Raw genomic sequence first — 17,775 nt, 5'->3', positions numbered from 1 at the left:
CCATCATTCTTCATTTAGATATCTTATTTAACAAAATCTTTCTTCATTGATTAATCACTCAAGTGATCTTATTCGACTTTGATAATTCTTCATGGCTTAAGTATTGTATTGGACAAAAACATTTTGTTGCAATATTTTGAACTTCGTGTAACTATGTGTAACTTCGTTTTGTTTGTGTTTATTTTAGTAATATTGATGACTGTATATTAACACATTTAGATGAGACACGTATATTTAGATTTTCGGAAATTTATCTCTCCTTTTCGAAAAAACAAAAAACAAAACCCATATGTTTGGTAATTATTTTATATGATGTATGCATATTTATTTATATACATGCATTTTTATTTAGTGCTTCTATATTTGTCCTAGTTTGATTGTTACATATATAACATGGAGTCTAAATAAATTATTTCCAAAACCAAAAGTCATTAACTAAAATTGAAACTTAGGACAACTTAAGCAAAAAAGATTTGAATTACAATTTACTTTTAATATATAATCTATTACTTTTTGACACTTTTAATATGTTTGGACAAATTTCTCTAACACAGAAAGGAAAAAATGAAGAAAAGAATTATAAGTGTTTTAACATATGTTTGGTTTATTATGTTTTCAGAAAATCACAGCATTTTCTTGAGAAAGAAAAATTAATGCAAAGTCTAGTCAATTCAAAGAATGACTGAAAGATATTTAAGAAGGAAACTTGGTTTAAATAACTTCACATATCACATTCCACACTTCATGAAGTCTTCTTTTTTACATTTATAATATGAAAGACTTTTATTGAGAAATACATTTTTCCTATTCTACTTTCTCATGAAAGACCTTTTCATATAAAACAAAAAAGATTTGTCTTATTTATTTAAGAGGATAGAGTTAAATATATATATATATAATAGATTTCATTTAAATTTATATAAAAAATTGATATCATTTTTAACTAAAAGTTTTTAAACAATAAATTTATAAGTTTTTCTTTTACATGATGTTTAATTTTTTATTTTTATACAACAAATAATTTAGACTCATACTTAATTTTTCTGACATTTTATATTTATATTTATATTTTTAACATGTAAATATGTTTTTTTTTAATACTTAAACTCATTGGTTAAAGGCTCATGTGCATACAAATTTTGATCTTGACATACTAAAAGTAAGTTTACTTTTACAAACGAATGAAATAGTAGAATGAAATTTTGAGATGTGTGTTTAGCAAAAGGGGGTGCATTTAACAAAGGCCCATTAGGGTCAGGCTCACCCAAAGATATGAACAGTGCAATCAAGTTTGTGCTAATTTAAAAAATTATCTAATTTTATCGTCAATTTCGCTTCGGTCTAAATTAAATCAAATAAATGAATATTGTGATTGACATTAATATTTAAAAGATAAAACAAAAACATTTTTTACATTGTTATGTGTTTGTTTCTTACATGGCTTTATGTTTTGAATTTGATAAAAAGGAAAGTTCAATTTTTTATCATTTGATCATTGACCATATATTATATTTCATTTCCACCTATGTTATAATCAGATTAAGACTCTCTTATCTTTCAATCATTATAAATTCTACGGTGAAGAAAATAAAATGTAACCCAAAAGCCTAGATAAGAGGATATTTATTGAATCTATAAATTGTCTGTTTGTAAAGATATTTTCTTGTATTTTAATTTCATTTTCTTTTTAGTATCTTAAATTTAAAATGAATATTGTATTAGTCTTTTAATTTCTTACTTAACATTAGTTCTAGAAGGTTTTAATTTTTTTTTAAAATTAAGATTTTTTGTTTAATATTTAAAAAAAATGTTAAATATATTTAGTATCTTAACTTTCGATAAAAATTAAAATTATTCTCTTCAAAATTCTGAACCAATTTAGTTTTCATATTTAGAAATGTATGAATTTAGCATTTTTAACTAAATTTTGTTTAATTTATTAGACATTTCAAACGCGTGTCATGTTAACATTTAAATTGTTTACATGTCATGATAACATTTGAGTTATTTATATAGTTTGATACGTCATTTTTGCTTTAATGTTAATCGAGAGATACATTAAAATGTGAAATAAACTTAAGAAATTTCGGTTAAAAATTTTGAAAAAAAACCAATTTTAATTTTTTCAGTTAAGGGATAAAAATATATTTAACCCTTATAAATTTAATTCAGTCTCTTAAATTTAGATTTTGAAATTTAAGTATATAATATATGTAGTTTAATAAATTAAAAATAAATTAGTAATTAAAATATATTAGTCTCGAAGTCCATATATTATGACATTGTTCTGATCATATTAATTTCAATTCATTGGATAAACTTTATATTAAAGTTTTGTGAAATAAAAATGCACAGATCTCACTAAGAATAAATTAGTTAAATTATTTGACAAAAATTCAATATTAGAAAAAAAAAAGTAAATACATCGCTTATCAATAACATTATTGACAGAAAAAAAAAAGAGATTAATATGGTCTAATAAATCTTTTAATTTTTTAAAATCTTTTTTTCCAATTTCTCTAAATTGTTAATAAATTAATAAAGATATTCTAAAGTAACTACTAATTATTATTCAAACGGCGATTGATACGTACATATAAATAAATACTCACACACAAATATATATATATATATATATATATATATATATATATATATATATATATATATATATATATATATATATATATATAGAAAAGTTCAGAATTCACGTACATGGTTGGTAAGAGTTTCCTATTAAATAAAATAAGTGTGATATACAACTTTTTTAACATAAACTATATTATATTTTAATAATAAATGTAACCAACTAAATTGCAATCTTGATAATAACATGGTGAGACTTACTTGAAAAGGAAAATGTGAATGTGGGAAATAGAACTTAGTTTTAAGAAAAATAACTTTAATTTTATTTAATTTTTATGATTAAATTAAAATTACCATACATTTTTTTAAAAAAATTATTAATTTCAAATCTCACCGTCTTCTCTTCTTTATCCCTTTTGCTTTATATCAAGGAGATCAAATAAAGATGAATTTAGATCAAATTAAAAGAAACTCTTTGACTATTGAAAACTAATTTTCCATTAACAAACTTGATTACTTTATAGAAGAATAAATATCTTCTAAACATGGTTAACTTCATGAATTATTATATCCATTAACATTTGTACTGTATGGTTTATTGATATCTCTAGTCAGACATTCGGTCAGGCGGCTTAAGGACAAACAGTCGAAGGCCGCCCACTATAGGCGAACAATCCCTTGGATTGTTAATATTACAATTTTTCCGGAGTGATTTAAGAGAGCTCGCGACCGAACGATCCCCAAAGTTCATTCCAATTGAACTTTGTCTCCATAACACAATTATGGGGACCTCCACTAGGACGCACGACCCTCCGGTCGGGCGGTTGCACAAAAACTAAATCAGTAAGATAAGTACATTAAAGTAATACAGGTCAGTAATCAAGTTTAAAAAATATTTGAGCCATGATTAAGATAACCCCAATCACGAGCCCATATTAAAAACTATGATTAGGAGCTCAAGGTAAGTTCCTGAGGACTTTTACTTCACATTTATTACAATATTAATTGCACTAACCTGAACAGATTTTATCTGACTTAAGCATCAGAGCTTTAGACAGGTACCTTGATTATCTGGACAACCGAACGTGTAAAAGCTAAAAGAAATCGAACGAGAGAAAGAATGAGAGATCGAACGGTAAAAAAGTTGTACAAAATGATTTTAAGGATAAATTGAATGTTGGAGATAAGTACTTCGTTTCTATATCTGAAACAACATTCGTTATAAGGATCGTAAAATCCAAAATTATATATCAAACATGCTTCTTTCTCTAAAAACAAATCTCACACAAGAAATACATAAATTTAATCTATAAGTGTTGAATTATATAAAACTAATTCATTAAGTAATTATACATAAAATACTTTCAAGTATTAAATCAACTTTACACCTATCAATGGATAAGATTAAAGGAAATCGATACTACAAACATACCACTGATTAATATTAAATTTTGTTTTTCTAATCATGTTATTATAATTGCATTGATAATGAACTACTTAGAATTATTTAGTTAAAGACACTAAGAACGGTAAACACATGAACTTGTTGTCCCATCATGTTATATTTTATCAGAACACTGTTGAATGTGCTCAAATTAAAGTCTAATCACAACTTTTTAATGGGCCTAATCGCTTGCTGCATAACCGTAAAAATTACAAGATGAACATAAAAAAATTTATTAATAATGTGATTGTAAGTACGTAAATTATGAAAAAGAAACCAATGCGGAAGTTTCAAATATATGATAACATATTTTTAGTTAATTTATTTTATTTTATTGAATATTAAAAAATATAGTATTTAATTAATTTTTAATTTTTAATTTTTAACTTTTTTAGTAAGTGGTGGCACAATTATTATTTTATTTCTTCATATTACTTTATTGTATCGGTTGAAAATATAAGATTTTGTGGTTTAAGTTAACATAAAACACAACAAGTAAATTTTATAGAAAATGTATCGGAAAATAAGATGCTGGCGATCTTTATCATAGAAGTTACAAAAAAATATAACGATATCATTATGTAATACATTCTCAATAAAAATAATAAAAAATATTTATACATTAATAAAAATATCATTTTATATTTCATGTAACTAACCAATGTAACAATCACATCATTTAGATAACTGACAAAATAAATCAATTGAAAATATAAAAAATTTAATACATACTCAGTTATAAATAATCAAATTCATAAAAGACTTAAAACTTAATAAACTTTTATTTTAAAATATATATTAAATAAAGTTTGATGCAGTGTTGTTTTAAGCTTCCTATATAGTATATAAACAACTAATTAAAGGAATTTGAACACTTATTCAAAATATACTACATCTAATATGCATGGATATACAATTTTTAAAATTTTAATATTATTTTTCATAGAATAAAATTTGAATTTAATTTAATTTTACAAAATTAGTTTATAAGAGGATGCTTATCTTATCTTTAATTAATATAGATATTTAAAAAAAATTAAGTCTTTTAGTGTTTTTTTTTTCATCAACGTTTCTTTTCAGAAATTCATTGAAGTACATAATAAGAAACAATTATGAACTTTAGTTTTAAAGATGGAAAATTCAAAACTTAAACAACTACTCGACAGCTTTTAACAACTACATTCATGTTACGTAATTGACATTTAATTTTTGAGAGAGAAAGAAAACAAAAACCCTTTTGCCAAACTGCTATATCATTAAATTTTTTTGCTGAAATTGTGATTTAGGTCAAATAAATCACTGTACAAAGTCATGTTTGAAAAATTCAAATTATCACCACTGGTATCAATGGGAGAAGAGTTACGAATTAAAATCTAACACTCAAATTATAATTTTTATAGTATCAGAAGAATGCTAGAAACGTATTATCTGGTAACATTTTGTTCTAGAAAAAAATTGTATTAAATTGAGATATTTAATTAAATCATGACTAAAAGATAATAAAAATAGTTGGAGGATAATTGTATTGAATAATATGGTTCTCAACCTATTGGAACTCTTTTTTTATTCTAGCACTTTGTCTCAGGTCGTAAATTGTAATTCATTGAAAAGTGTAAAATTACCAAAAAAATTCATAAAATGTTGTGGGATTTAAATGTTGCTAACTTTTTGTATCATATGAACTATTAACATCTTTGGCCAGATCTTCGATCAAGCGGTTCAAGGATAAGTGGTTCAAAGCCGTCTGTTACAGACGGACAATTCAGTGGGTTGTTGATGTGATAATATCTTTAGAGTAATTTTAGAGAGTTTACAACTGAGCGGTTCGAGGATAAGCGACCGAAGGTCGTCCGCTACTGTCAGTCGATCATAGGTAATTGAAAATCACATTAAAATCCTTCTCAATGTGAGTGTCGACAAACATCGGCCATGATTTGCCGTTCTCATCCAACTATTGGGGTGCAAGAACATGGCTGATCGGCTAGCAAGATGTCCAACAGTGTCAACTGGGCAGACCAAAGGTAAAACCTAAATATTAAAGTAAAACAAGTCAGTAGTCAAGTTTGAGAAGCAATTGGGTCATCACAGGCCATATAAAAAACTATAAATAGGAGCCAACTATAAATAGAAGCCAAGGTAAGTTGGTAGGAATTTCTACTTCACATTTATTACAACATTAATTATTTTTACTCGAATGGATCTGAACTACTTAAGCATCCCGTGAAGGAAGTTAAGACAAATTAAGTGTTTTAGATAGGTGTTAGGTCCCTGTACGCGAAACACTTTTAATAAATTTTAATTAACATGCATTCCTAACATTTCTCACGATATAATTATCACTTAAATATTCATATTACAGAATGAAATAAAAATAAGTTAATTCTAGAGATTAAAAAAAAAAACCTTATCAAGTTTCAATAACTTACTTAATTTTAACAAAATGTTAAAATTGTATAAATTAAATTTACTATTTATTGAAAATTAAAATTGTTTTATTTGTGATGTTTGGTGTTAGCAATGAATATAAGCCACAATTTGAGATTCGAAAAGTGGTCCATTTTGAAGTATTCAGTGAGTTTTATTGGTGTTTGGAATTGTAAAGGGACCTACTTTAGATGCCTACTTTTTGTTTCCTTTTAATGTCATTTCATTTTCATTTCATATACTCTCTTTCTTTCAATGATTCAACCCTTCAAAATTTCAGATTCTAATTTCATCATCATCTTCTTCTGTGTTATCAAACATAATTATCCTTTCCTTATATATATATATTTTTTTTAATTTTTGGAGAAAAACCTTGATCTTTAATTTCTTTTGATCCCCAGAAACGATACTTACTAATGTGTAATAGATATAATTATAAACTAATAATATTCTAGCAAAATATTATATTCACTACAATTAAAATCACAAATTATATCTTTATAAACACCCTTTTAAGTTTTTTGTAAAGAGCTTTATATGTCCATAATTATATTTAAATTATTTTAAAATCAATTTTACAAAATAGACTATTATTTCTTTTTCAATTTCTACGTACTTTCTTCATTAATTATTGTGAGTTGGATGTGTAGTTTGGGGTTGGGAAGCAAGAAAGAGCAAGCATCAGAAGATTCTTCTTCTCAAATTCAGAACAATCGGTGTAAAGGGGAATCTGTAATTATGTCAAATATCAGGGGCAACTTGCAATAATGGAGAACATTTTTTTAATTCATATTTTAATGAAAATTATATCAAAACTTAATTGCTCAACAAACAGCAGAAAGCAAAAAATACTGTACAATGAAAACTAAAAAAATACTATAAAAAGTATGAAATTGTATAAAAAAATTATACAACAAATTTTATTTTAAATAAAATTTAGCAAGAAATCTGGAAAGAATGGTCAATACGATATATACTTACAGTTTTTATTTTCTCAAAAGCATGTCAAATTTGTATTACTAGAATTAAAACTGATTAAGTAGATTATTATTAAATTAAAATAAACTAATTAAATTACATACTAAATTAGAATAAATGGTTAATTTAACGTCTCTAGTTATACCTGCCTACCGTGATACTATGTAAAAATAAATATTTTAGGTTTTATTTATATTTTTAAAATCAACTCTCTTTTTTTATTTTCGATTTGATCTCTAGTAAGACTTAGGTGATTATAATAAACATGAGAAAAATACCAAAATAAATGAATTTTTTTTTAAAAATATATAAAACCTTAAAATATATATAAAAAAAATCTCTTAGTTCAAAGAAATAATGAATAATTCTGCGAGAGATAATCTCGGAGATTAAATTGGTGGTTTGTTCCTTAAAATTAATAATGGACGGTTGCAAATCCGGTTCATTATGAGAGCGGTTGAATCGAACCGAACTGAACCGTTTGGTAGAGTAGAGAAGTAATAACAAATCAGAAACAGAAGAAGATCACTCTGTGAATAAAAACGCTGATTGAAAGAAAGATAAGCTGGGTTTACCTCACCCGCGGTTGCACGGTTCCATGGCACTCTCCTTTCGGCCCGTCATCCACCCCCGCGTCACCGACCGGTCACTCTTTCAGTTTCTCCCTCCCAAGCCTCCTCCTCTTCCGCCTTCCTCCGTTCACCTCCTTCCGCTCACACGCCGCCGCCGCTTCCTCCTCTACTGCGTCGTCGACGGCTTCTCTGACGACGCCGTCTCCACACGCAACTTCGACCGCGGATTCACCGTCATCGCCGCCATGCTCCGCCGCATCGAGCCCCTCGACAACTCCGCCATCTCCAAGGGCGTGTCTCCCGCTGCGCGCGACTCTATGAAGCAGACCATCTCCACCATGCTCGGCCTTCTTCCCTCCGACCACTTCGCCGTAACCGTCACCGTCTCCAAACACCCCCTCCACCGCCTCCTCTTCTCCTCCATCGTCACCGGGTAACGAACGAACAACAACTCTCTTCTCTAATTAATTTGTTTGAGATTTCATTTATCGTTCAATTTAATTGCTACTCTAGTACCAATTTCGTGGCCAAATCTGTTCAAGTGTAAGATTATTGTTTTCGATGTATTTCTCCCTAAACATTCGTAGACCTAGAGAATAAGAAGTTAAAATGAATTTAACTTTTCTCGTGAGCTAACTGGCTAAAATCAACTTAGAGAGAGATTTTGTAATAGACATGTACATGAATTGATTTTAGATTATGAGAGAAGCTTAATTCATTTTATTTTTATGTATTTCATGTTTTAGCACTCGTAAGAGAAGAAAATAAGAAAATAAAGCTCAAATCAATCTGTATATGAATTGATTTTAGATTACGAGATATAAGCTTATTTCATTTTATGTATTTCATGTTTGAGCACTTATAAAAGAAGAAAATAAGAAGGTACAGTGAATTGAACCGTTCTTGTGAGCTAACAAGGCTAAATCAACTTGTGTATTTCATGTTTCAAAGAAGTTAGATGTGAGAAATCTTGTAAACGACATTTGCACGAATTGATTTTAGGTTACAAGAGAACAAAATTCATTTTATGATGTATCTCATAAAATAAGAGGGTAACATGAACTGAACTACTTCTCTTATATCATCACGAGCTTAATTCATTTTAGCTCATTAGCTCACGGAAGGTTCAAGTCAATTTAGTTTCTTGTGGGTTTTTTTTTTTTTTTTTTTTTCCAAGTCTTTGTTTTGTTTGGAAAAAATAGTTTATAAGCACTTATGAAGGAGAAGGGAAAACGAATTGAGTTGCATTTCTTTATAAATTGAGTTTCTTGCATAAACAAAACTGGGGAAGATCAATGCATACCTTTTTTTGTTATTCTATAAGTGGTTATGGAGATTTATATTAAGAAAAAAATTTATACTTTTCCTAGAATTTAAAATGAAACTATGCACCTTGAATTTTGAAGAAGTTGGATAAGAGAATTTTTGTAGAAGTTATGGGAAAAGTGCACAAATTGATTTCGTCTCATGGGAGTTTATCCGTCAACGTTCAAGACAGATTGAACAATGAAAAAATGTATGATAAATTTAGTTAAATGTTTTTTAAGATAATAACACGGTGAAAATGTGATTTTGGGAGGGGCAATCACTTGATAGTTTATGTGCTAGATTGAAGGATTTTGTTTTGATTGAACTTTTATTCTTTTCCTTGTTAGGTATACTCTGTGGAATGCAGAGTACAGGATGTCTCTGACAAGGAATCTGGATATATCTGGTACCAGGGATGAGGGGTCGGATGGTGGAACGCATTCGGGGGTTTTGGAGGTGAAGGATGGAGCAAAAGCAGAGGGTAATGAGAAAATGGAGGTTGTTAATCATTTTGAAAAATGCAGTGGCAACGGTAGCCTGAAAGAGTTCGGTGATTTGCCTCCTCAAGCTTTGAGTTACATCCAGCAGTTGCAGTCTGAGTTGACAAGTGTGACGAAGGTAGCCCTTTTTCTTTTTCTTTAGTCCAATTTTCTAAACACAGTGACTGTTGATTAGCTGCATTTGTAAATGTTTGCTTCTTATGCGTGTGTCTTGTAAGTTGGATTTTGAGTTGGAGTACTTGGAATTTGGAACAAGGATCTCATATTTGATGAATGAACTATTATTTAGAACATGTAAAATATATTCTTCTGTTCCTTCCAATTATACGTGGAACATCAAGGTTTCCATTGATAGTCACTTTTGTTTTGGATGGGGGAATATGGAGGGGAAGGGAAGTAGATAATTTTTCATTTTTAAGTTGAGAGAATTATGAAATGATGATGGTTTAAAATGAATAATGAAGGAACTTGTTCTTTTTTGTCATTTTTTTTAATAAAATTTCGCAATCAAGGGGGATTTTTACGAAAAAATGAAGAAAAACTTACTCATTCCTACGCCTCTGCTCTAAAATCCTCCATCCAAATAGCCCCCAAGTATAGTGAGACTTGCTTCAAGTACCTCGAGACTTATTAAGGTAAGACAACACAAAGGAAATTTCTTTCAGCAAGAATTAAAAGGAATGCTTCTTTTGGCTTTTGAAAGCTTACAATGGCATAATCTACTTAATGGGTAAGAAGGCACTGATCCTTTTGTGACAGTCTAAGGATTGGCTTTACTTTCAGTCTCTTTAGTCAGTGCTCCAAATGGACGGAAGAAGTGTTTTTTAACTCTGGGGTCATTTAATAGGAAAGCTCAAAGAATGAAAGTTGACGTAGATATGTTGCCTTTTGTTTTCAGGAGCTGAATGCCCAAAAGAAGGAAATGATGCAATTAGAACATGACAAGGGAAACTGGAACAATTTGTTGGAATATCTTCGGTCTCTAGATCCTGATATGGTAATGTATCGCTGCTTGTGTTTAATTTGTATTTCCTTGCAGTTGAAAGTTTGCATGAAGTCCCTTCCCTCCTCTCTCTCTCTCCCTCATTTCCATTAATTCAGTCACTGTCACTTGTTTGACTTTATGAATCTTGTGCTGTGTAACTTGTGTGGCAGGTGACTCAAATGTCTCGGCCTTCATCAGTAGAAGTGGAGGATATAATTAACCAACTTGTTCGGAACATATTGAGAAGATTCTTTGTAGATGATGCTAGCTCTAATGTAACGGAACAATCAGTGGAAGGAAACATGGACAATCACTCAGACAGTGGTGAGGAGTTTAGTGATACATTAGCCACTTCTCGGGATTACCTAGCAAAGTTGCTTTTCTGGTTAGTATATTTTATTTTCATCGTTCTATTTGAACTGTTAGCGTAAATTCGAGCAATTCATTTCCTAAAATTGATTACATACATTAATGATATCAAAACTGGATTATCCATTGAACCGGTGAAAACACCACATTCACATTTCAAATAAGATTCGAATCAATAATAAAGAAATGATCTTTTATTGTATGTAATATTTATATTTATTAATAAACTAATATAAAATTTAAAAAAATATGTTAGATGAAAGCATATAAGGTTCAAAGTACTGTCCTACAGTTTTACAAAACCTGATTCAAAACCGTTTCTTTTACTGGTTTTTGACCATTGTTTTTTCGTCCCTATGGACTGGTGACTTTAGCCTAAACTGGTTGAATTGAACGGGCCTGTTTGCCCCAATTTATGAACAATGATGTACATGATTCTCAAAATTTGACCCAATTTATGAACAATGATATGCATGATTCTTAAAATCGTCCATACATTTTGTAAGACTTTTCTTAATGAGTAGAGTCCTTGTTACTTTAGATTATTTAGTCTTGTGTGTAATGATGTGGAGATTTATTTGTGTTGGCAGGTGTATGTTATTGGGTCACCACTTGAGAGGGTTGGAAAATAGACTGCATCTAAGTTGTGTTGTTGGACTGTTATAGAGAAGGTGATAGACATGTATATTCTTTTCTTCCTCTTTTTTTATTTATATCCCTTCTCCCTTCTCATAAATTTTTTTCCGTTCAATGAAAAAAGTCTGAGTGTGAAATAAATAATCTCCTTGCTTCTGGCTCTCTCTCTCTTGATTCATCATACCAAGCATTAAAGGATGCCCCAGTCGGTTGAATGTGAATACAGCACCATTCTCATTCTGCTTAAGATGTTATGCAAGGATCTTAGTATTAGTCTATTTGAAGAAAAGATTTCATAGGATATTCTTAGGTTGTATGAAGTTATTATTATTTTTTTAAATAATTAATATTAGATTGAGTAAAACTAATCTAAATCATTGATGTAAGAATGAATATTGAGGGTTATAGGTTCTCACCTTTCAGATATATATACTAGATATCAGTTACAAAATATTATCCTTTTTATGTAATTATTATAATATTAGAAGATAAAATTATCTAATTAAAAAATAACTCTAAAAATGATCACAACAAAATGTATTCCTTTTATTTATATTGTATACATAATTAAGTTATGAAAAAAAAAATTGACTTGAACTCAGAACCTTGAGGACAATTAGATTTAGCATCACTTGCATAACAACATATTCAATGCGTAGGAGGAATTTGAAAAAAATTCTTAAAATGTAATAATTTAATAGGGATTAGTTGTTTTGTATTGTCTATTTGTGCACTTTTTTAAAGGATTGATTTATCCATCTTTTCAAAATATAATATAGCTTAATAATTTTCTTCCTATCCAAATAATTCCTAAATATTTCACAACCTCATAAAAAATAAAAGGTAATAATAATACAAATTATACAAGAGAGTTAAAATTACTTTTAATATACCGCATTTTTAGGACAAATTTAATTATTTTTTCAATATTAAAAAAAACTAAAAAATGGTTTTAAATTTGGAGTATCTAAATCAAAATCCCTCCATCGAACTACAATTCCAAATGAAGCACGTGATGTTAATTTGGCTTGGCCAATGTTGTTTAGGTTTTGTTGTGTGAAAGCAGACTCATTGTTCCAATATTCTATGTTTTGACATGTGCCATAGTTGATTAATTTTGTAGGGTTGTAATGTCATATAATCATATTTGTATCTTTTCTTTTCTCTATGACTTACAGCTAAGTAATAACTAGCATCTTTTCTTTCAGAGAAAAGGATTGTGACCCACAATAAAATAAATATCTTTTTTCTGTAACACTGGAGCAATAATTTAGACCAACATCCTCTTATAATAGTTTTAGAATTTAATCACATTTTAACTTTTATATTTTAGGTAATATTTGTGATATTTTGTCTTTATATTATTTTTTTATGAAAATATTAAATTTTACATAAATTATTACATTAAAACACGATAATTTAATTTACTGATATAATAGTTAATATTATTTAACGGGTGTGTTTGTTGTGGTCTTGACAAACTAATGACAACGAATGATGGGACTCAACTTTAACTATTTTCTTCCCCCTTTAAACCCTTGTAAATTACTCAGATTCCTATTATTTACTATTGTTGCATTCATTTTAAATTATTTCAAAATAATTCCTCAACAAACATTCTAATTTAATAATCAATTATTTAATCATGAAATTATACTCTTTGAATTAGAACGTGAACTTAATCAACTAATCATCTTAAATCTATTCTTAACATCCAAAATCATCAAGTCAATTGTTTTATCCTCTAATAGTTTTTTCTTTTTTTATCTAATTATCTCCTCTCTTTATTCTCTTTTTTTTTTCATTTCTTCTCACTTCTCACTCTTTATACTATTTATACATTGGACAATTAATGATTTTTTTTTTCAAACAAGTCATTGTCCTACTAGTCAAAGTATTTTATTTTGAAGGATTTTAAGTTAAAAATATCAATTTCTTTTAAGAATCCTTGTATGAAAGTGATTTTGAGCAAATCGTGTTTCTTACTAAAATAATCATGATTAAAAGATACTTTTATTTAAGGACAATTATATCAATGTGTTGAGGACATCGAAAAATGAATTGAATCGAATAAACAAAAACGTATAGACACAAGGGAGTGAAGTGAATGAAATGGTAAAGAGAAATGTATCGAAACGTGTAAGATTGAGGAAGGGGGTCGGAAGAAAGTGTTATCAAGACATAATGAGAAGCATGATCGAGACAGAGAGACATCGAGAAAAGTGTAATTAAGATAGAGAAAAGTGCAATTAAGATAATATCTGAAACTAGATTGAGAAAGAAGTTATTTATAATAACTACCACAAAACATGGAAAGAAGTGTTACATTTGGTATATCAGGCACTTAAAAGCGCGTTACTTCATTTATGTAAATTTTCTTTTATTTTATTTGTATTGTAACTACCACAAAACAAAAGGAGTAAAAATATAAATAATCCTTCATATCCATGGTAATTTACTTTATTGCAATTTACATTCATTCATATCCACTCTCTTCTTCATTTATTTGCTTCTCTATTTTATCTTTTTTATTTATCCACCATTTCATCTCTAAATAAAAAATATGATTATTGGAGAGAAATACACAAATTCTTGATTGAAATATATATATATATATATATATATATATATATTAAAAAGAAATTTAGTGATTTAAATATATTTATGACATTAATTCACAAAATAAATGAACTATTCATCAAATTCGTTCTTATAATGGATTCATAAATAATAAAACATGCTAATTCATATAACAATTAAGAGTTTGTTAGTTCATTAGAGAAGAATTTAGATCGAGTTGATTTGATTTATTTATCGACATTTGGATAATATCAAACCATAATCCTTGAGTAATACCATGTATAAAGAAATTTACACTTAAAAACGATTATCAAGAATTCAAGTGTAAAATTGAGAATTTTGTAGTGACTAAACTAAAAAAAATGAACAATATACAACAAAGAAAAAGTAAAAAATTATAATCTTCTTAAAACTTTGAGGTAGAAGTAATAAGATTATTTCTTATATAACTTCATTCATTTATTTTAATTAAGAAAATATACGAAACAATAATCTATTAAATGCCTATCTCATTTCCTTTTAACTTATACGTCCTTGTAACTCGTAAGCTAAACGAAGAAATGTTTTTATGCTATTCTTTAATCGTAACTGAAATTTGAGAGAATGATTTAATACAACTAATGAAAATGAAATTTCATTTTTTGATAGAAAAGCAACACAAACAACATAATAAAATTCTTCAAGTAAATTTTTCTCTTTATAATTTACATAATCCTTTAACGAAAACTTTTATTTCGTGAAAATTATCCAATTAAAACTTCAATTTTGATTGGAAGAAAGTACATCTAAATTTTGTCTAAACAGTGCTTATTAGTTGTTTCAGAGCATCAGTGCCTTAGCTCCAGAAAACTAAACTCAGTTTATCCAATTGCATCAACATGTTCCTGTGATACATTCTCTGTGACTAAACTATTGAAAAAGTATGAACAAACATTACAAAATCTTTTGATTGTTCTGTCTATACAAAAAAATATATATCAGAACAAATGAATCAGATAAACCAATATAAAATTATGTGCTAAAATGTTGAATGCATTGTAGCAGAAGCAATTCTCTTATGCTGAGAGGGTATATAGAGATCATAAGGTTCCCAGAGAAAGTCCACTGAGCAAGGCTTCATAGCATCAAGCCTTGTCCATGGCTTCCCTTTACCACTCCAATGCAGCAAACTCACAGAACCAGAATGCAAAGTTCTGCAACTGTTTCTAACATTGTCCCCTCCAAGACCATGCTGGTTCCATCTATGATCAATAGCCTCAACATCACCACCAAAAACTAACAAAAAAGGAGGGAGTGACCCTAACTTGTAGATCCTTCTCTCCTTTTGAATCTCCATCCACTTTTCAATCTTTCTTGTGTAATCACCCTCTCTCCACCTCCACAAGTCCATCACCATCACCCCAGTGTTGAAGTAACAAGGCCTTTTCCCTTCAAACACCTCAGAAAACTCAGCACTGGACCAAAACTCATAGGAGAAGTATCTGGTGAAGTTTGCATGGCAATATTCAGGAGCACCAATCACCCTTGACCCTGCCAATGGAACCTTCCAAAGCTCTAGAACATCACCAACAACTATAACATCAGAGTCCAAGTATATGACCCTCTCAATGCAGGGATGAAGCAAATCCGCCAGGTAACTTCTTGCATAGTTAAGAGGGTTGTCAAGTGCTTCCCTAATGGAAGGAGATATGAGGTTGCTAACAAGACTTTCCTCAAACACATGGACTTCAAATCTCAAGGAAGGAAAGGAGGTCTGAACAATCCTTTCAAACTCATCCCTGCTCTCCAATCTTGCATCTGATGCAATGAAGTGAAAGAACAGATTCTGAGGGCAGGAAGTGTGTTTCAACACAGAGTGAACTGCAGCAATGGACCCTCTCAAGTAGTGCCAATCAATGGTCATTGCAATATGCACAAGTGAAGGATCACATGATGATGCCATTGGAACATTGCTTGAATCAAGCAGAGTAGTACACTTTTTCTGGTTTCTGTATTCTGGGGCCTCTCTGAATTGCAGAAAGGAACCAACTTCAACCTCAGTTTCATAACCAGCAAAAGATCTAATTCCATTGGCTGGAAACAGAAGAAAGCAAGCTGAGAACACAAGCACAAAAACTCTACACAGAAACATCACTATTATTCACTGTTCACCACTACCCTTTTGAACAAAATTGATCGAGAAAAGAGAAACTGAGAGAATTGGATTTGACAAAGCAAGAGAAAAGGCAAAAGGGTATGTTTTTATATACATATATAAACAAATGGAACACAAGAACTGAAACGCGTTTTTTGGTGAATAAACGCGTTTTCTTGGGATGTCGTGTTACCCAGTAAAAGAAGTTGTACAAGGAACCTTCTTGTTATGTGTTTCTACTATTGTTATTACCTTTGTGTTGAATTATTGTATGATCGAAAAGGTGAAGATGAAAAACATTGGTTGAATTAACTTTGGATGCTAAAACGTTTCCACTTTTTGAGTGAAAAACAAAAACCGGTTCCCACTTTCCGTTTGGTTCATAATGCATTGAAGTCAGATAGCACTGTGACCACGTGCTTTGAATTCTCATCACAGTACATTACACTTTATTTATTAATTTGCACAATTCGTATCTAATTTAATATTCTTGGTTGGATACAAGGAACGTGTCCAAGTTCATCAACCATATTAAGAAATTTCAAATTTGATTCCCATCTTCACGTTTTTATCTGAGTTTTAAGAAATAGATTTCGGGTCTTAGTTAATTTTATAAAATTGGTGTTTAAAATGAGATTTATATTTATTTATACTTTTTAAATTTATTTTATCTATAATTATTGTGGATATTTAATATATTTTTTCACAAAGATATATACATATATTAATCGTATCACTAAATAAATATTAATGGTAATTGTCTGATGTAGATAAAGTTCAGATGATATTAAGTGTATCACTAAATAAATATCAATGGTAATTGTCTGAAGTAGATAAAGTTCAGATAATTTTGATAATGTCATAGTGTAATTCAATCTTAAAAAATTAATTTATAAGACAAGAATTACACAGTTCTTACAATACCAATAGTATCGTATAATTTAAAATTTGGTTAAATATTGTTTTTGGTCCAATTTTAGTAAATTTTGGAGTTAGTCAATTTTGAAACTTTGGATCAAGTTAATCCTCAATTTTTCGAAAATGTAGATTTAGTTATTTTAATCAAATTTTGTTAAGTTTATTTGATATTTCAAACGTGTTTCATAATAGTATTTGACTTAACGTTAAAGTAAAAATGTATCAAACAATATAAACAACTCAAATATAATTCTGAAATGTGTACGAAACATCAAATAAACCTAACAAAATTTGATTAAAAAGACTAAATTTACGTATTTCAAAAAATAAAGGACTAAATT

The 17,775-nt window shown here is 28.8% G+C and overlaps 2 protein-coding genes across 2 annotated transcripts; one reads left to right on the top strand and one right to left on the bottom strand.

Annotated features, from left to right (window-relative positions):
- Positions 1 to 7,949: 7,949 nt before the first annotated feature.
- Positions 7,950 to 11,966, top strand: LOC114182468. Its single transcript, XM_028069343.1, has 5 exons — positions 7,950 to 8,437; positions 9,660 to 9,930; positions 10,711 to 10,809; positions 10,968 to 11,182; positions 11,757 to 11,966. Exons 1-5 carry the CDS (start codon positions 8,031 to 8,033, stop codon positions 11,830 to 11,832), a joined length of 1,068 nt encoding a protein of 355 aa, XP_027925144.1. The 5' UTR covers positions 7,950 to 8,030; the 3' UTR covers positions 11,833 to 11,966.
- A 3,125-nt stretch (positions 11,967 to 15,091) lies between these two features.
- Positions 15,092 to 16,619, bottom strand: LOC114180251 (probable galacturonosyltransferase-like 10). The gene has a single exon (XM_028066538.1). The coding sequence runs from the start codon at positions 16,511 to 16,513 to the stop codon at positions 15,401 to 15,403; it is 1,113 nt and encodes a 370-aa protein (XP_027922339.1). The 5' UTR covers positions 16,514 to 16,619; the 3' UTR covers positions 15,092 to 15,400.
- Between the last annotated feature and the right edge of the window lie 1,156 nt (positions 16,620 to 17,775).

This window comes from Vigna unguiculata, chromosome 4 (assembly GCF_004118075.2).
Source record: "Vigna unguiculata cultivar IT97K-499-35 chromosome 4, ASM411807v1, whole genome shotgun sequence".
Taxonomy (NCBI): domain Eukaryota; kingdom Viridiplantae; phylum Streptophyta; class Magnoliopsida; order Fabales; family Fabaceae; genus Vigna; species Vigna unguiculata.
This window is presented reverse-complemented; position numbering and strand designations above follow the sequence as displayed.